The 18,446-nt window shown below is 33.7% G+C and overlaps 1 protein-coding gene across 1 annotated transcript; it reads right to left on the minus strand.

The window, feature by feature from the left end:
* Positions 1-14,270: 14,270 nt before the first annotated feature.
* Positions 14,271-16,948, minus strand: LOC127264970 (uncharacterized). The gene is made up of 3 exons (XM_051294587.1): positions 16,735-16,948; positions 16,011-16,211; positions 14,271-14,559 (listed from the first exon to the last, which is right to left on the minus strand). The coding sequence occupies exons 1-3, from the start codon at positions 16,843-16,845 to the stop codon at positions 14,524-14,526; spliced, it is 348 nt and encodes a 115-aa protein (XP_051150544.1). The 5' UTR covers positions 16,846-16,948; the 3' UTR covers positions 14,271-14,523.
* Between the last annotated feature and the right edge of the window lie 1,498 nt (positions 16,949-18,446).

The following is an 18,446-nucleotide window of genomic DNA, read 5'->3' on the forward strand; positions in this document are numbered from 1 at the left end:
GAAATTAACGATGGTTGATATGATAGTATTATCGAACAACGAGTCAATCTGTTGTTCAAATCCTTACATGTATTGTTTGTCCATCCAAATATATTATATCTAGTGTGTTAATATTTATAAATTTTACTAACTCGTTTTTTTCGTGTAGAGACATTGACATAAAATCCAACAATAAAATGATAATTATCAAATCGAAATAAATGGATTTCTTTTCTCGCTCTCTAACCGGGGACAATCAAATTTTTGTGGATGCCAATGAGTTTCGTATGATATTGAAAAATTATGTTGTTGTCACTCGCCATTCTTTTAATTTTAAAAAGAATGACAACAAGAAGATCATTGTTGTATGCAATAAGGAGGATTGTGAGTGGCGTATATATGTCGCTTATCACGTAACAGATGGGCTATTTCACACACGTAAGTCCAACATGCAACATAAATGCAGTGAAGATAATCTTCAAGATCGAGGCAATCTATATGTTGACTCTCCATGGTAATTGGGATTATGAAAGAGAAGCTAAGGATAACTCCGTCATATAGGCTAGATGATATAGTTAAGGACATACAAGTCGACTCCGAAGTTAAAATTAGCTACAAACAAGTATAGTTAGCAAAAGAGATTGAGGTTCGAAGTATACATATGGCGTAGAAGGGCATGGTTTTGATAAATTGTGATGGTATTGTAATGTTATAAAACAAACAAATCCTAAAAGCATCGCAGACAATAAGCAAAGCCAATATGTAATAAATTTCATCGCTTTTTCATTTATTTATATGCATGCCTAGTTGGATTTGTCCGTAGATGCAGACCAATTATTTTTCTTGATGGAACGCACTTGAAGACAAAGTATAAAGGTAGTCTTTTAAGTGCGGTTACAGAAGAACCGTGTGTATAATTTTAAAAAGAATACATACCCCACAAAATATAAGGAACATACCCGACAAGATATGATATTAGCAAGTGTTCTTTATAAATATTACCCAAGTATATATGTAAATGTATATTTAGATAAATATCTATGTGCAGTAGTTGCTTATAAGTATTCTATATATATATACATATATATAACAATGTGTGCATAATTGTATAAAATAAGCCTCAAAATTTGTTGTTTTTAGATGAAACAGAGCATGTTTCCGCAGACTCGCAGGAACATTCCTTGTTTTCGCTAAAAATGAATGGTTGGACTAAAACTGTTGATTTTTGCATAAACAGAGCATGTTTCCGCAAAAACCAACAGAGTCCGGGCCTTATATTACATGTTTACCTTGTAACATCATACTTTTTAGGACCTAATATTAATAGATTTTAGCGAATTCGATGACAAATTCTTGCATGCACTGCTTAATCATATTGAAACACAAATGAAGGAGACAAACAATTTGTATTTAACATTTAATCAACAAAAATAAAGTATTTACAAAATAAACAATAACGTACGCTACAATATCGGTGCACACAACATGGCCCTACTAACAAGCTTAGTCGCTCTAAGAATACATTTTGCAAGGACTGACTGATAATCATCCACAACAACTATTTCTTATATTTTTCTCATTGTGTCTTTGGTATCGTGTACATAACACTCAACCCACAAGCATACGAAAATTCCACATTCTATTGATCTTGTGGCTTGTTGGCACGGAAACATAGGAACCGGTTTTGGAGTGGCTAGTTGGTAGTTCATGTATGTAACTTATACAAAAATTTGGCCTACAAAACAAATATAATTCTTTAAGATTTGATATATTTTGACTCAAAAATATTATATAGAATATTAAAGTCACTTACAAGTGTATTTGCAGTCGTTTTGGTCATGGCACTATGCAAAGAATTGTAGTCCTTTAGGGACATCTCAATGGTGTCGAAGACCACCAAATGCCAATGGAAGGACGTGTGCAATGAAATTAAGATATATTTATATCCAGTCTTAACTAACTTTCCTATTAAGAAAAGAGTTGCACGTATTGGACGCTGCAAATCCAGAACCAATTTGTCCAATTTGTCATTGGGCATAGCCTTGTTTCTGTACTCTTTTTAAAATATCCACCGTAATGCTCTATATCACAAAAATACACTCTATTATATAACAATAACTACTATAAATTCAATAATAATGCACATATAGAACTAATTTTTAAACCTACCGCAAAATGTATGGGTGCATAGCCGACTAAGTGTACAATTCTATACTTCAACTGATAATCTTCATTGCATAGGAGCTTCATATAGCATTCAATTGCATCGTCTTTAACGGGCTCTCCAAATTATAGTTCGAGAATAAAGTTCTCAAAGACGTGAAGTTTCTTACTATGCCATATGATCAACCTTTAAGATATGTAAAAAGTAGCAGTATTTTAAGAACAAACAATCTTTTGAAAACAAAAAAGGATAAATCATCACTTACTCAAAATTTGCATTATTCATGAAAGAATCTATTCCATCCGTCCCAATTCAAAGTACCATTTTTATCATTTTTGTCTGTCCCACTTCAAATTATCCTTTTTCTATTTAAGAAAAAGCAATCATGCACTAATACCAAAATATCCTTAACTTTTACTTAAATCACAAACATATCATTACATGTACAATTACTTTATACATAAAAACAAAGGGCAAAAATGTTAAAAACTCTTACACACTTCTACTAACTAATAAAATACTATTATTTCTTAATTTACTACAAAACCTCAAATGACCCAGTTGATTTGGGACAAAGGGAGTATTATTTTGCGGTCCATTTCTCCTAAACACTCTCGTCCACAATAATCTAATCGACCGTGATATGCCTTGAGCTTTGATTCCTGAACTATCTTATTCATATCAACTTTATCCTTCATTTCACAACCACGCTAAAATGGGAAACACCGAAATTATTTATTTATCATTTTCCAAATAAATAAAATATATACAAAAAGAAACTTACTTTTGTGAATGTTGGCATTTCTTTTGAAGTTTTTTATTTTCAAGGTGAAATAATGCTGTTCAAAGGAACAAAAACATCATCAAACTTTTTTTTTGACCCAATCAAGATCGAACATTGTAGGTAATTGATGATAGTTCCAGCTATTTTCTCGTATTTCCCTTTGCATTAACAGTGGGATCATAGGGTACAATGCTCAAATGAGAAACAAACGACTCTATTTTGCTCATAATAGAAGTTGAAAATTCTTTCTCAAATATTTTAGACGCAATTTTTGATTGAGCACTTTTCTCAAATTCACGTTTATTTCTCCCTTCTATCATACTCCTCAACACGTTGAGTCAATCTCCAGATCTCAACATGCAACCTCTCTACATCGAGGGATTTCTAACTAATACAATTGTAATTTCATTAGTAAAGCAATAGTGATACTGTAAAAAAGAAACAATTAATAATGTACTTACATTATATTCTACTCCTGCTACCATGGGGTTGATGAGTTTCTCTTTACATTTCATTATGATAAAATCTACTACGTCACTGCGAGTAATTTTTTCCAATAACTTTTTCTCCTCTCCAATATTTTTTAGCCCTCTTAATTCAACACATCAGGTTCATCGAGACACATCCAACAACTTCTTACATGGAGCCAAGGAATACACTCGCTCATGTAACTATGCCTACAAGTTATTGATACGAACACAATTAGAACATAATAACATGACAATAATAGTAAAGAACATTCATTTGATGATAGCATACTTACCAACAATCCAATGATGCATCCATCCATGTACTTCTTTTAGCGTTTACATGTTCATTCAAAGAATGAAGAAGAAAACGGTAGACACTTGTTCCCCATGCATAGTCGCCTATTAACTCTAACTTGACTATATGGCTTAATAAAAAGGGTGGAATGACGTAATTGAGAGTTGAAAATAAAATAATACTAAAATATAAATAGATGAAAAATCGTACAAATTCTTGAATGTTTGATAAACTATTGCCAAGTCTAAGAGTACTTCTCATTCGCTTGACAATAGTTTTCCTTCGAACATTGATGCCCTTCCCCTCAAAGAAACAGTTAACAAATGAAGACTTATTTTTTACTATATTGTACGTTGAATTTTCTCGCATCAAAGACTTGCCAAAGCATAAAAATAAAGGTGCTGGTATGCTTGAATGTCGAAGAGGATCTCATCTCCCAAAGGGAGTTCGAATAAATAAGTTAAAGTGTGGTTGGTAAAATTGATATTTCAGTTTTATGCTTTCGAGTTGGTGGTGTGCCTTGATCTCTCTACCCTGTGTTTATGTCGAATTTGTAGAAGCCTCGATGTCAGTCGTGTTTACTTCAACATCATATCCCATAATCTTTTGAAATATGAATTATTTTGATTTGTTTTAAATTATCAGTGATTATTTTGTGTATAGAGGTATATTTATTTTCATCTTGCTATGTTTTATTTTGTAGTAAAATTCTTGCGATGTTAGGTTGGCGGAGTTCAATTTTTATTTTTTTCAAATATTTCCCATAGACATTTATTTCTTGCGTGGATTGACTTTTTGAGTGCGGAAGGTCCTTATCGATGTCTCTATCACAATGGTGATTGTTGGTGTTTTTTTTTGTGACAATTTTATTGGTTTGTACTATGTGCATAGATGTCTTTGGTTATAATTTTTGCGATTCAAATATTTCATCAACTACTAGACGATTTTTTGTTGAAAAAGGTTCTTAAGAGGATTTTTTATTTCTTCTATTAAGGGGTTTATTTGATATTGTTGGGTATTTAATACAAAAGGAGCGGTAAACTGAGTTAAAAATAAATAAAATGTGTGTACAATTATTTATGGATGTAAATATTACAAGTATTGTCGTTATTTAATTTTGAATCAATCTCTAAAGAAAAATATTCAGTACTTGTCATCATTGTTGTTATTTTTGTTTATCTTATTTTATCTGTTCAACTCATCTGCCTGAAGAAACGACACTTCCATACACAGTAAATCAAACAATCATGGATTTATGGAAGGTTGTGGAATATTATACAAAATTTTAAAATGTACATATCATACACGACCACTTTTTTCTTTCCATTGGATTATAAGGAGTATAAATATGAACATTATTTTAATATCTGTAACGAGTATATAAACATAATTTTTAGGCTTATTATACTATAAAATAAGTTTGTAAATTAACAAAAAAAAGTATATATTAATATGACTGAGGTATGTATTATGAATATAGACGTATAAGTTGTCGATACACAAGTATACAAACACATACTATATTGTATCTTAAAATGATTGAATTATTGATTTTATCAATATACGATCAATATATTGTCATTTATTATCAATAAGATGCATTTATCAGTAAAGAATTATGACAAAGACATAATATCCAAGTGTTTTTGCTAAATAGGGATGCAAAGAATCATTAAAAGTGTCATTATATTATTTTAAGATATGTAATTAGACAAATGACTATAAAAAATTTTTATTGACTACTTAATTTTTAGAGTTCAAACACAATGTAAAATATGCATTATAACAAAATATTTGATATGGCCATAATAATATTAATTATTGCATATATTAATAAAAGTATAGAGTTAATACATCATTTCTACCAAAATGAGGTCAATATTAATTATCATAAAATAGATATCAATAGCTTTTGTTGATAAATGCTTATATATGATAAAAATGTGTATGTTAATAATTATCTCGTGGGAAAAAATCATTTTTGGTCTCAATATAATCAAAATTAATTAATTTTTGTTTCAATATAAAAAACTCATCAATTTTGGTCCCAATATAACCAATTTCAATCAATTTTGGTCCTATTATTATCAATTCAATGGAAAATGTTGACATGAACTTAACGGAGTCGACGTGGCCGGTGAGCTGGACAGTACAAGGCCGTGTACAATCGAACACGCCTGTGTTTAGACAGTCAACATCAACCTAGTTAAAAAATACTTCCGTGTACATGTTAATGGCCATGATCCTATACTCTGTTTGTACACGGTCGTGTGATACCTTACTCACGGCCGTGTACGTCTTTTTCCTCGACCAAGATGAAGATTGATGAAAGATAAGATGAATTGACTGATTAGCAATGATGGTAATGAGAGACCAGTAGTCAATGATGTGTGCCTATATACATATTATACATACCCACATACCTGGTCCCTATTAAGATAAAAACTTTTTTAAAAAAATTAAAGTTTTTGAAAAATTCTAAAATTAATTAAAAATAAAATATTATATAGTATTCTATGAAAAATTGTGGATATGTTCTTTTTAATTTTTTTCCCACACATTTTCTCAAAAAAATTAGTACACTGTACACATTCATTATTTTTATATTCTCTACACAATTTCCTATACATCCTATAAAAAATTTTCTTTTTCAAAAATCTCACAAAACAAACATACCTTGTGTTCTTTTAATAAAAAAATTCAAAATATTTGTCTAAAAAAAATAATACACTGTGTAACACGTACTTATTGGCTCCGTTCACGCAACATGAATTGATTTTTTTATGTATGCTACAAAAATTATGTCAAAAGTATAAAATATGTTATTTTAAGATGAATATTTGTTTTTTTTTAACTTTTTTAATAAAGATTTAAAAGTTTTTTTTTTTTTTTTTTTTTTAAAAAGTATTTTGTGTTGTTTATTCTTATTTTTAGAAAATTGCAATTTAAAAATAGTGTTGGATGAACAGAACAATTATTACGATATTATTTACACAATTTTTTTTATATCTCACATAAAAAAATATCCTTTCAAACCAAACTAATAAAAAAAAACACACCTTTAATAACTACAATATTTATTTAAAAAGAATTATAATTAATAACACTTTTAAAAAATAATGTAAAAAAAAAAAATGTTTGTATTATTATTATTATTGCCTACGGGCCTACATTACCTAGCAGTAGCTCTACAATCAAATTTATATTTTTCCTCAAGCCACACGGCCGTGTGTAAGGAGCCACACGGTCATGTACTAACACAGAATCGCATCATGGCTATTAATATGTACACGGCCGTGTAAAATAGAACAATGCCGTATTTTTTAACTGGGTTGATACTGATTGTCTAAACAAAGGCGTATTCAATTGTACACGGCCGTGTACTGTCCAGCTCACTGGCCACGTCGACTCCGTTAAGTGCACATCAGCATTTTTCGTTGGATTGATAATATTGATACCAAAATTGATTGAAATTGGTTATATTGGTACCAAAATTGATGAGTTTTTTATATTGAGACCAAAATTGATTAATTTTAATTATATTAGGACCAAAAATGATTTTTTTTCTCTTTATCTCATTAATCATTAGTAAACGGACAACAAAATATTAGGTCTCTATGCTTTTAGGGTATGAGGTTTAGTGTTTAGGTCTTCATGCTTTTGAGGTTTAAATCATATATTTTGTGGGTAAAATATTTTTTTCGATGAGTAAATGGACCAGTGACTACCTAACTTCTTTTTACATCATCTTATATATACTTATATATCAGCCATCTATAACTATGTATACATGATACATACTTTTTATTTATTTGGATATATCTCTGTTAATAACTTATAAACGTAGGTTGTAATATTATAAACCCCCAAAAGTTATACATATAGGTATCAAAGATAATTAAATGCTCGTATTTAGTATTGATAGACCTTAGTAAATAAAATGGATGATCATGTAACATGTGTATTGCGATCAAGCTGTATAGAATGTATGGTCATCAATTCAATACACGCCTCTATAATTATTGTAATTATATCACAAACTATAAACTTTAAACTCAAAACCTTAGAACCCTAAACTATAAACCATCCCAAACTCAAAAATAAAAAAATAATAAATTATTTATATCAATTTCAAAGCAATGAAAATGCGTTTATATGCACCCATAATTAATCAAATCAATGTATTAATAAACATATTCATAATGCATTCGAAAAGTAAGTATTGCGGGTTTTCATGTTATAAAAAAATAATTTTAAGAAATAGTATATAAAAAATTATTGAATATGCCCTCAATTTAGTTATTTGCATGTCCCTTTATGAACCTTACAAGGTCAATGAAAAATCAAGTGACAACAATTAATTTGTATATCACATGACTATTGAAGATGTTGTCTATTCTTTTATCTATTTACATATTTCTTGGATAATGTTCGTGCATTGTCATTATAGGTTTTCATATCTTCATTTAATAATGATATGATGGTTTATGTTGCTTCATCCAATTTTCCACTACAAAAAAAAATAATATATTTGTAACGAAATTCCGTCCCTAAAGTTCACGTAGCTAACGTAATTTTATTCCTAATTCCGTCTCTAATGTCATTAGTAACGGAAAAAGTAGATTTAGAGACACAAATATTTTGTTACAAAAATAATTTTTTCAACTAATATATTGAATAGAGAGTTATGAAAATTTAATGGATACAATTTAGGCACATATAAGTACTTATATGTTAGGAGTACATACCCAAATGTACAACGTATAAACCTCGACCTTAATATGATATACCTCAGTTAGTATTATATAAACAAAGATCTCAACATAATATGCCTTAAAAATATGCATATATACTTATAGACGCATATCGGAAACTAATATATTAATAAATTCTTCTTGTGCTACGTTATGTTATAATTTTGGATTCTCGTACACGTAATTAATCGTCAATCCAACCCATAAATTAACCACAATAGATTAACTTGTCAACAATTAATTGATATTCAAATAGACATAACAAAATGTTAAGTGATCAAATAATTTCAATTGAATAAATCTGAAATTGGGTAGAAAACACAAACAAATAAAAACCTAAAAAATGTTAAAAAGAACCGAAACAAACACTAGTCAGTGATTGATTTCACCCGTGAATTCAAAATGCAACCGAAGATTTCAAACAAAGACAGTTAAACAATAAGAACAAACAACGATTAAGAAAACGACCAAATTACAACGAAGTCCGATGACTTCAGCCCCTCCAATCACTCCTCTGTCAAACAACAACTGGATTTTAACAGACAACAACAACAAATAATGAACCAAATCCAAACAAATTGCAAAATAGATGTGAACATCTTGATCTCTCTTCCAATAGTTCCAATGATCGGCACCGATAAACAAACTCTCCGGAAACAAAAGCTACTTAAATATATGTTGTTTAGACTAATTTTTCAGTAACACCACAACAAGAGATTTGATTTGCAAGTGAAAAAAGTTATGTCTGAAGTGAATGTGAAGATAGAAAAGAGTAAATGAAAGAGATAAGGGTAGAAATGATATTTTATAAGTTATAATGAAAAAAATAAAATAGTAGATACTTTGGTCCTGCAGTTCAACATTATTTAAAGTGGGGACTAAATGTTAACATTAAATATGACAGAGGTAATTTAGACCAATTAGCCGAATAAAAAATAAAATAGATACAATTATTTAATATATATATAAAGTTAAAATTTCTATGTTTTATAATAAATTTATAAATAAAAGTATTTAATAATATTATTATTAGATATAAAATTATTCATAATAAATAATAATAAAAAAATATTTTTATAAAAGGCAAATGAGGGTAGCCGTGCAAGCAATTTAATCAAAATTATTTTTTTTTTAAAAAATATCTTCTTAAATTATAATTTTTTTTAGTGTTTTAATCAAAATTATTCTTTATAAAATAATATATATATATATTTTCTTTATAATCTAATAGTAAAATTAAATTATATTAATATCCTAATACTAATACATATAGATATATATTTATTTTTGGATGGAAGGTCTCTAAATCAGCCAAAATTTCTTGTCGATCAAAAGTACATCGGTCCTATAAATTATATATTTGTATAAAAAAAGTAGCGATTGCAAATTTTTACGTCATAAAGAAAAATATATCACAAAAATATATATTAAATATAAACAATAATATGCACATGATTGTAATTTGTCTAATTGCACAGTATTTGAATTGACAAATCAACTAATTAAATCAACGAATATAGCCTTAATGTGATTCTAAATTCTTATTCTTCAAGAGAAATCATATGTATTTCATTTTATATTAATAGGACCAAATTCATGCTATAGAAGTTAGAGGTTTGTCACGGGTTGACATTCTTGCTTCAGGTTTTCGGTCATAATCCCTCCTATGTGTGCGAGCCTCTATCATGTATTGTTGATTGACGGTATATGTCTTGGTGCAGGTACATATTTCGCATTATTTTATCATATTGTATGGTATATCCCGGGTGTGTTGCACACAGGGAACGACTGGTCTGGGCCTCAACGCGGGCGTGGCCTAGGCGCCGGGTGAATCAACTTTCGAACACGTTTCATATGGTATCAGAGCGGACCTTGACGGTGGTGGCAAACAAAGCGACAAAGTAGGGGCATTCCTCGAGTGAAAGAGCATGCCAATGACACGTCAAGGATGAACATGTTCTAAGGAAACTAGACTTTCCAGAGTGAAGTGCTCTCAGAGTGGGGGAGTACGCTCGACGTTGTTGGTGAACCAAGGTGGCCAGTGGGCATGTCAAGGAAGAGCATGTCCTAAGACAACTGGACATTCCAGATCTGGGAGTACTAGAGTGGGGGAGTATGCTCGACGTCATTGGAAGGTCAAGATGGATGAGCTTTGTTCGTGAGGGGAAAACCACGTTAAAGACGATCTTCGGGCGAAGAATACACAAACCGTCACAAAGGATGTCCCGGATGGTGTGCGAAGACGAGCGGAGGAACGTGGGTGGGTCGCATGTGGGTTGTCTATGGCAAAAGACCTCGCTGGCTGTTGGTGAGCAAAAAGAGTAGTGGTATGCAGATAAGGGTCAAATGAGTGACACCGGAGGCATACTGAGGGTACAAGAGTTCGTGAAGCAAAGACCACGTTAAGAACGATCTTCATAAGAAAAGTGCATAAGCCGCAACAAAGGATGTCCCGGATGGTGTACGGAGATGCGCGGTGTAATGGGTCACATATGGGTTGTCTATGGCAAAAGACTTCGCTGGCTGTTGGTGAGCACAAGACTGGGGGTATGCAGATAAGGGTCGACGAACTGACGCCGGAGGCATACCGAGGATGTAAGAAACAACGTCAGTGCACTTGAATAGCGTCGCACGAGGGCATTTGCGACTTGAAGCGGGGGAGTATTGTCACGGGTTGACAATATATAACGTGTCCGGAAGCTGACACACGCCCGGCGCTTAGGCCACGTTCACGCTGAGGCCCAGACCAGCCGTCCCTTGTGCGCAACACGCTCGAGATATACCATACAATATGGGAGAATAATGCAGAATACGTAGCTACACCAAGACATATGCCATCAATCAACCGTACAGGACAGGGGCTTGCATACATGTGACGGACTATGGCCGAGAACCTGGGGCAGGAACTGGCGCTTGGTGAGCACAAGAGTGGTACGCGCGAAAGGGTCAATGGAGTGACGCCTGAAGGCATGCCGAACGTGCAAGAAACTACGTTGGTGCACTCAAGTGGCGTCGCACGAGGGAGTTTTGCGACTTAGAGTGGGGGAGAGTGTCACGGACTGACATTTCTGCTCCAGGTTCTCGGCCATAGTCCGTCCCATGTATGCGAGCCCCTGTTCTATACGGCTAATCACTGGTATGTGCAGGTACTTGTTCCGCTTTATTTCTTCCGCATTATATGGTATACCCAGGCTTGTTGCGGACAAGAGACGGCTGGCTTGGGATTTTGGGCCTGGGCGCTGGGCGTGTCAGCTTCCGGCACGTTACAAATGGTATCAGACCCGACCTTGACGTTGTTGATGAACGAAGCGGACGGGTGAGCAGTTCTCCGAGGGGGAGTATGCTGATGACACGTCAGGAAAGAACATATCTAAGCGAGGCTGGACATTCAAGAGGAGAGTGCTCCTTGAGAAAGAGTATGCTTGACCATGTCAACCCGTGACAATACTCCCCCACTTTAAGTTGCAAATGCCCTCGTGCGACACTATTCAAAGGCATTGACGTTGTTTCTTACACCCTCGGTATGCCTCCGATGTCACTCCGTTGACCCTTATCTGCATACCCCTACTCTTTGTGCTCACCAACAGCCAGTGAGGTCTTTTGCCATAGACAACGTGCATGCGAACCATTCCGCCGTGCATCTCCGCACACCATCTGGGACATCCTTTGTTGCGGCTTGTGCAAATTTCTCCTAAAGATTGTCCTTTACGTGGTTTTTCCCTTACGAACAAAGCTCGGCCCTTTTGGCCCTCCAGAAATGTCGATCATACTCCCCCACCCTAAAAGTGTTCCCTCTTTGGAATGTCCAGTTCCCTTACGGCATGCTCCTCCTTGACATGCCACCGACATACTCCTTCACTCGAGCAATGCCCCGCTTTGTCGCTTCGTTCGCCACCACCGGCAAGGTCCGCTCTGATAACATATGCAACGTGTCCGGAAGCTGACAGGCCTAGCACCTAGGCCACGCTTGCGCTGAGGTCCAGACCAGCTGTCACTTGTGTGCAACACGCCCGGGATATACCATACAGTATGGGAGAATTATGCGAAACACGTACCTACACCAAAACATATGTCGTCAGTCAGATGTACAGGACAGGGGCTCGCACAAATGGGACGGACTATGGCCGAGAACCTAGGGCAGGAATGTCAACCCGTGACAATACTCCTCCACTTCAATTCATAAACGCCCTCGTTCGACGCTATTCAAGTGCACTGACGTTGTTTCTTGCACCCTCGGTATGCCTCCGGCGTCACTCCGTTGACCCTTATCTGCATACACCCCCACTATTGTGCTCACCAATAGCAAACAAGGTCTTTTGCCATAGACAACCTATATGTGACCCCATTCCACCACGCATCTCCACACACCTTTCGGGACATCCTTTGTTGCGGCTTGTGCAATTTTTGCTCGAAGATAGTCCTTAACGTGTTTTTCCCCTTCATGAACAAAGCTCAGCCATCTTGGCCCTCCGGCAACGCCGAGCATACTCTCCCACTCTAGGAGTACTCCATCTCTGGAATGTCCAGTTGCCTTAGGACATGCTCTTCCTTGACGTGCCCACTAGCCACCTTGCAACGTCGAGCGTACTCACCAACTCTGGGAGCACTCCACTATAGAGTGTCCAGTTCCCTTAGGACATGTTCATCCTTGACGTGCCACTGGCATGCTCCTCCCCCGAGCAATGCCCCGCTCTGTCGCTTCCTTCGCCACCATCGTCAAGGTCCGCTCTGATACAATATGTAACGTGTCCGGAATCTGACATGGCCGATGCCTAGGTCACGCCCGCACTGAGGGCCAGACCAGCCGTCCATTTTGCACAACACACCCCCGATATACCATAAAATATGGGAAAATAATGTAGAACACGTACTTACACCAAGACATATGTCATCAATCTGCCGTACAGGATAGGGGCTCACACACATGAAACGGATTATGACCGAGAACCTGGGGCAGGAATGTCAACCAGTGACAGGTCTCTCAGTAAAATATATATATATATATAGCATTAGTTGTCCTTGCACCAAAATAATGTTGTTAAACTACAATGAATATGTTTCTATCTTGAATAATTGTTGCTTACTGTGAATATGTTTGCTAAGTCCCGTAAGCGATGGCTTGGTGGTGTGGGAAGTGAACTTGTGACCGTGAGGTTATAAGTTCAAATCCCAACGCCTCCAGATCCGCCTTGTCGGGCCTAGTTATTAAATTTTACATAATCCGAATCAATATGAAAATCCAAATTTTTTTGAAAAAAAATCAATCCGAACCAAATCGAATTGTCTAAAATTCAAATATTGAATTATAAAATTTGAACCGAACTAAAAATTTTAAATCCTAATTATAAAATCCGAACCAAACCGAAAAATATCAAAATTGCATAATATATTGAAATATATATTTTTGACAATTTAAGTTCTTTTTATTAAAATATTAAATATATGAAATAATAAATTTATTATTATATAAATGTGAGTTTTATATTTTTGTTAAAATAATATATATAAATAAGAATATAATATATTAATATATAGTGTTATATTTTAGATTGGTTCAGATTTTTATTAATTAGAAAATTCAAAATATATATAAAAAACAAACTAATTCCAACTAATCCAAAAATTCGAACCAAATTTTAAAGTTTGACATGGTTCGGGGATTTCAATATTTTGCTCACCCTTACCTCATTGTCATTGGATAATATTGGAAGCAAAGAGCAGCAGCAACAACAACCAAATCTGCAATGCAACGGGGGAATAATTAATAGACTTTAGCCTGCATGCCTGCTATTTGCATTGAAACTTTGGTTAGATTCTTCAAAAGTGTGATAACTAATTTCGAATTGTCATTTCTCCTTTGAGGCAAACACCAACTCCATCACATTCCACAGACCAGGTCCTTAATTTAGTTGAAACACTTGCCATTGTAGAGAGAGAGTAAGAGATACATGAACTTGCAAAGGATCATAGAGCACTGGAAGATGCATGATATGGAATTAGTACCATGGGGAAAATATTCTACTCCAACTACCACAAGCTTTAATTGCTCGTCCAAGCACCGAAAACTCAGTAATATATCAGAAAGTCGAGCCATTGAACCCAAAGAACGGGCGCTGCAGAAATAATTCAGTTAGATGTCAGTCTATGAGTTTCATCCTAGAAACTTTAATCTACATGATAATAGGATTCAGCTCATTCTGCCTAAATAATTCAATTAGATTTCAGTCGATGAGTTTCATCCTATAAACTTTAATCTACATGATAACAGGATTCAAAGCTGAACGAACAAAAAACTATTGGGCCATAAGAGATGTATAAATCATATGTAATTCAGCAGTCGCGTCCAATGTATGTAATCAAGAGAAAAACTTTCACATAACAGATTACGATAGAGCTGTTGGGATCTGAGGGAGGGACTGATCACACAGATACATATAAGAAGTAAATCATAAACCCACAGGGATCAATGTAACACCACAATGATCATATTGTTAAGCACATATGATAATTACGTAGAATTCAAGAAAAAAGAATATGGTTCCATGATTCCTACAACTCAGAGTTACCCACCACTGTCGTACATATCTTGGTGGCAAAGCCGACCAATAAGGGTAGCGCATACTTTCACCAAATAAAATGTTGCAAACACTAAGCCCACTGAGTTAAGATCTGCCTACACAATCATAAACACATACCTTAACCTTAACTAATTAAATCCCTTCACCAATATACAAACTATCCTCTTGTTGTCTTAGATCTTTTTTATCAATGAACAAATTGTTTTATGTTTTTATGAATCTAATTCAGTGCCTTTCGATAACAATTGTTGTGGTATAAACTCAAGTCTCAAATCGGAAAATTAGAAGAACCTATACCTTATAAGTCTTACATCTAACTCTGCTAGTATAAGGCATTTTAGAAGAAGTCAAAAAACAAATCCGTTTGGACTCGGTCCGAAGCGGATATGTGGTGGTGCCATAGGTTATATGGTCCTTGGTTTGAGGAGATGATTGTTGCGGTGCAAACTTAACTCTCACATCAAAAAATTATAAGAACACTTTATTATAAGTCAAGTATCTAACTCCATTAGTATGAAATTTTTTGGAAGAAGTCCAAAAATAAATCCATGGGAGCTCGGCCTAAAGCGGACAATATTGTACTAGTGTGGAGTTAGCCAAGACGCTAAGTCCTAACATAGTTACTTGTAAACTATTTTATTGACATTGACTCTACTTTTCCCCTTATTCAGCATGTAATAGTTGGAAACAGGTAATCGATGCACAAATGCTTATTAGCATCATTCCTACACCAACAATTCAAGAAAATATGAAAATGCCATTCGTATATATCACAAAATGCAATAGGCTATTATATGCTGCCAAGAATCTTGTCAAAGGAACTTCATTCCGAATCTGAGATTCCTTACTAGTGCTACAAACTCCATCGAAAAAGCAGATGTTTTCTTAATTCTTTTGTCCAGTTTAGACAATCTTAAAGGAGAATAATGCTTCATTGTCTAAATAACACAATGATAGAATATATCTAATAAATATAAATAGAATACCTGAACATCATAAAACTTGATGTAGAATCTGGAGCTCTCAATCGACAACTTGGTTAGCAGAATCTCTGCAATGGTTGCACTGAGTTTGGCATTGACACTAGGGCCAAGACCCCCAATGGAGATTAATTCACCATAACCAGCCGGCTCTTCAGTCCCACCGAAGGAAATCGGCACGCTGCCATTCACAAGTATCATCACATACTGCACAAGAATAAAAAATCAGTCAATGATCAAACAGGCCATCCACATTCCTAGTTTAGGAACACGATGTTCAAATGAAATTATGAAAAGAAGGAAACCGATCTTCAAATGACTATTATAGAATCGCGAAGATTCAAAACAATGGGATAAAGAAAAAATCGTCAGGTTCAGAAGACATTCACTTTATTCTCAGAGGAATATCGTCGAACACATTGCATGCCTGTTTGCCAGATCAATATTCACAAACCATTAAAACCTATTTATAAATAAATTTACCTTAAACCAACACACGAATTAAACCAAGCTCATCGTCAAAATTTAACAACAAAAACAGAAGGCATCACTGAATGATTGAACATTAAAACAGAGAATCGGAACAAAATTCAGAGAAAAATTACCAACATGTATGAAAGAAATCGGACCTCTCGCCAGATGAATATTCTTAAATACAAAGCTACTATACACTAAAATATCGAAACAAACAAAAGGCATTCAAAAAGTAGTAGGGGAAAGCGGATAGTACAGATTCAGGTTTGCCCAAAATTTTGGCAACAGCTTTGGTAGCATCTTTGAGGATATCAGAAGCGACGACGCCATCAACTGGGACGTTGGTGAACAAATTCAGCGTGGGCATTTCCGAGCAGTGCGTCTACTGAGACTTGATGATTTGCTTTCTGATAAAATCTGCGGATAAGATAGTGATAATGGAGGAAGGAGAGACTTTGAGAAGAAAATTATCTGAGGGCATTATGGTCAAAAGCTTTGCAGGCATTCATAAGATATACTCCCGCGCATGTGATATGGGTACATTCACTTAAGGGTACATTCACGTAATACGAGAATTATATAAAATATAATTCCTAGTAAATAAAAATATATATTAATAAAAATAATTAAATAATTTAATTAAAATTATAAAATTATAAAATTTAAAATTAAATTAAAATATATAATTATATTTTTAAAGAAAAAAAAAATATTATGTAATACGGATAAAAATAGAAAATATGAACAAAATATTAGACGAATGGAGTATAAGAATATAGGATGTGTTTCTTTTTAAGAAGCATAGGGAAATCAAATTTGAGTTTGGATTAAATTTGAATTTTAAAATACGTTTAGATTTTTGTGTTTTTTTAGATTTATAAGTTTGGCTCCTATGTCCCTGATAAATAGTCATATTACCGTAGACACGAGAATTTATGTGAAATATAATTAATAAATAATAAAAAAATATATTAATAAAAATAATTATAAATTAAAATTAAAATAATTAAATAATAATATAATTAAAATTAAAAAAATTATAAATTATGAAATTAAAAATATAATTAAAAAATATCATAGGTCCTAACCATTTAAAAATTGACATACGATAATATTTTTTATAAAATTTTTCTATTACTTATTATTAAAATTAAAACATAAAAAAAAAAAAAAAGATCTTTTGCAAATCAAAAGTCAAAACCATCCTTCCAGTCATACACATGGCACTATATTTTATTATTTTATTTTTATTATTTCTTATATAAAATTAATACATAAAAAAAAGTAAATCAGACCCCTCATTTCCAATTTTCAGATGACGCTTTTAACAAAACCCTTATTCCCTCTTTTTCAGATCGTTGTTCCCTAAATCGACTCGTCTCTTTTCCATCGTTCCTTCGTCCGTGTGTTTTTTTTTTTCGTCGCCACCATCGGGATCCTCCTCATTGTCTTCAACCTTCGTGCATTTCGTCGCCGGCCAATTTCTGGTATATGGTTGCTTGTTTTTTAAAATTTTTGCCTGAATGTTTTGTTGATTTTGTGTTGAAGTTTTATGAGTTAGTGTTCTTTTTCTCTGTTTTTGTGTGTGTTGGTCTTTTCTTCCTAGGCTAATTGTGACATCCCGGGTAAAAATATGTGCACCTTGTTATGACTAGTCTATTCAATCGCTAAATAACGGCTCATATACACACGGGAGTTGGCGAAGCAACGGTGCAACTCCGAAGGGTATCACACTAATTCAGAGTGATTGAGTGTTTGAACTATTTAATTACAATTGTAGTTTTATTTTGTTCAGTTGTATTGTAATTCGGTGGACCTCCGATTTTATTTATTTGTTTATTTCTTCTATGGGAAAATTTACACCAAAAAAATTATTTATTTTTTAATTAGGTTTTTAATTATATATTGGTTAGGATTTTGAAGAAGAGAAGCTTATATGATTTTTCTGGTTCATTTGTGGTTTATGAT

Source organism: Andrographis paniculata, unplaced genomic scaffold, assembly GCF_009805555.1.
Source record: "Andrographis paniculata isolate CXL003 unplaced genomic scaffold, ASM980555v1 Contig71END, whole genome shotgun sequence".
Classification (NCBI taxonomy): domain Eukaryota; kingdom Viridiplantae; phylum Streptophyta; class Magnoliopsida; order Lamiales; family Acanthaceae; genus Andrographis; species Andrographis paniculata.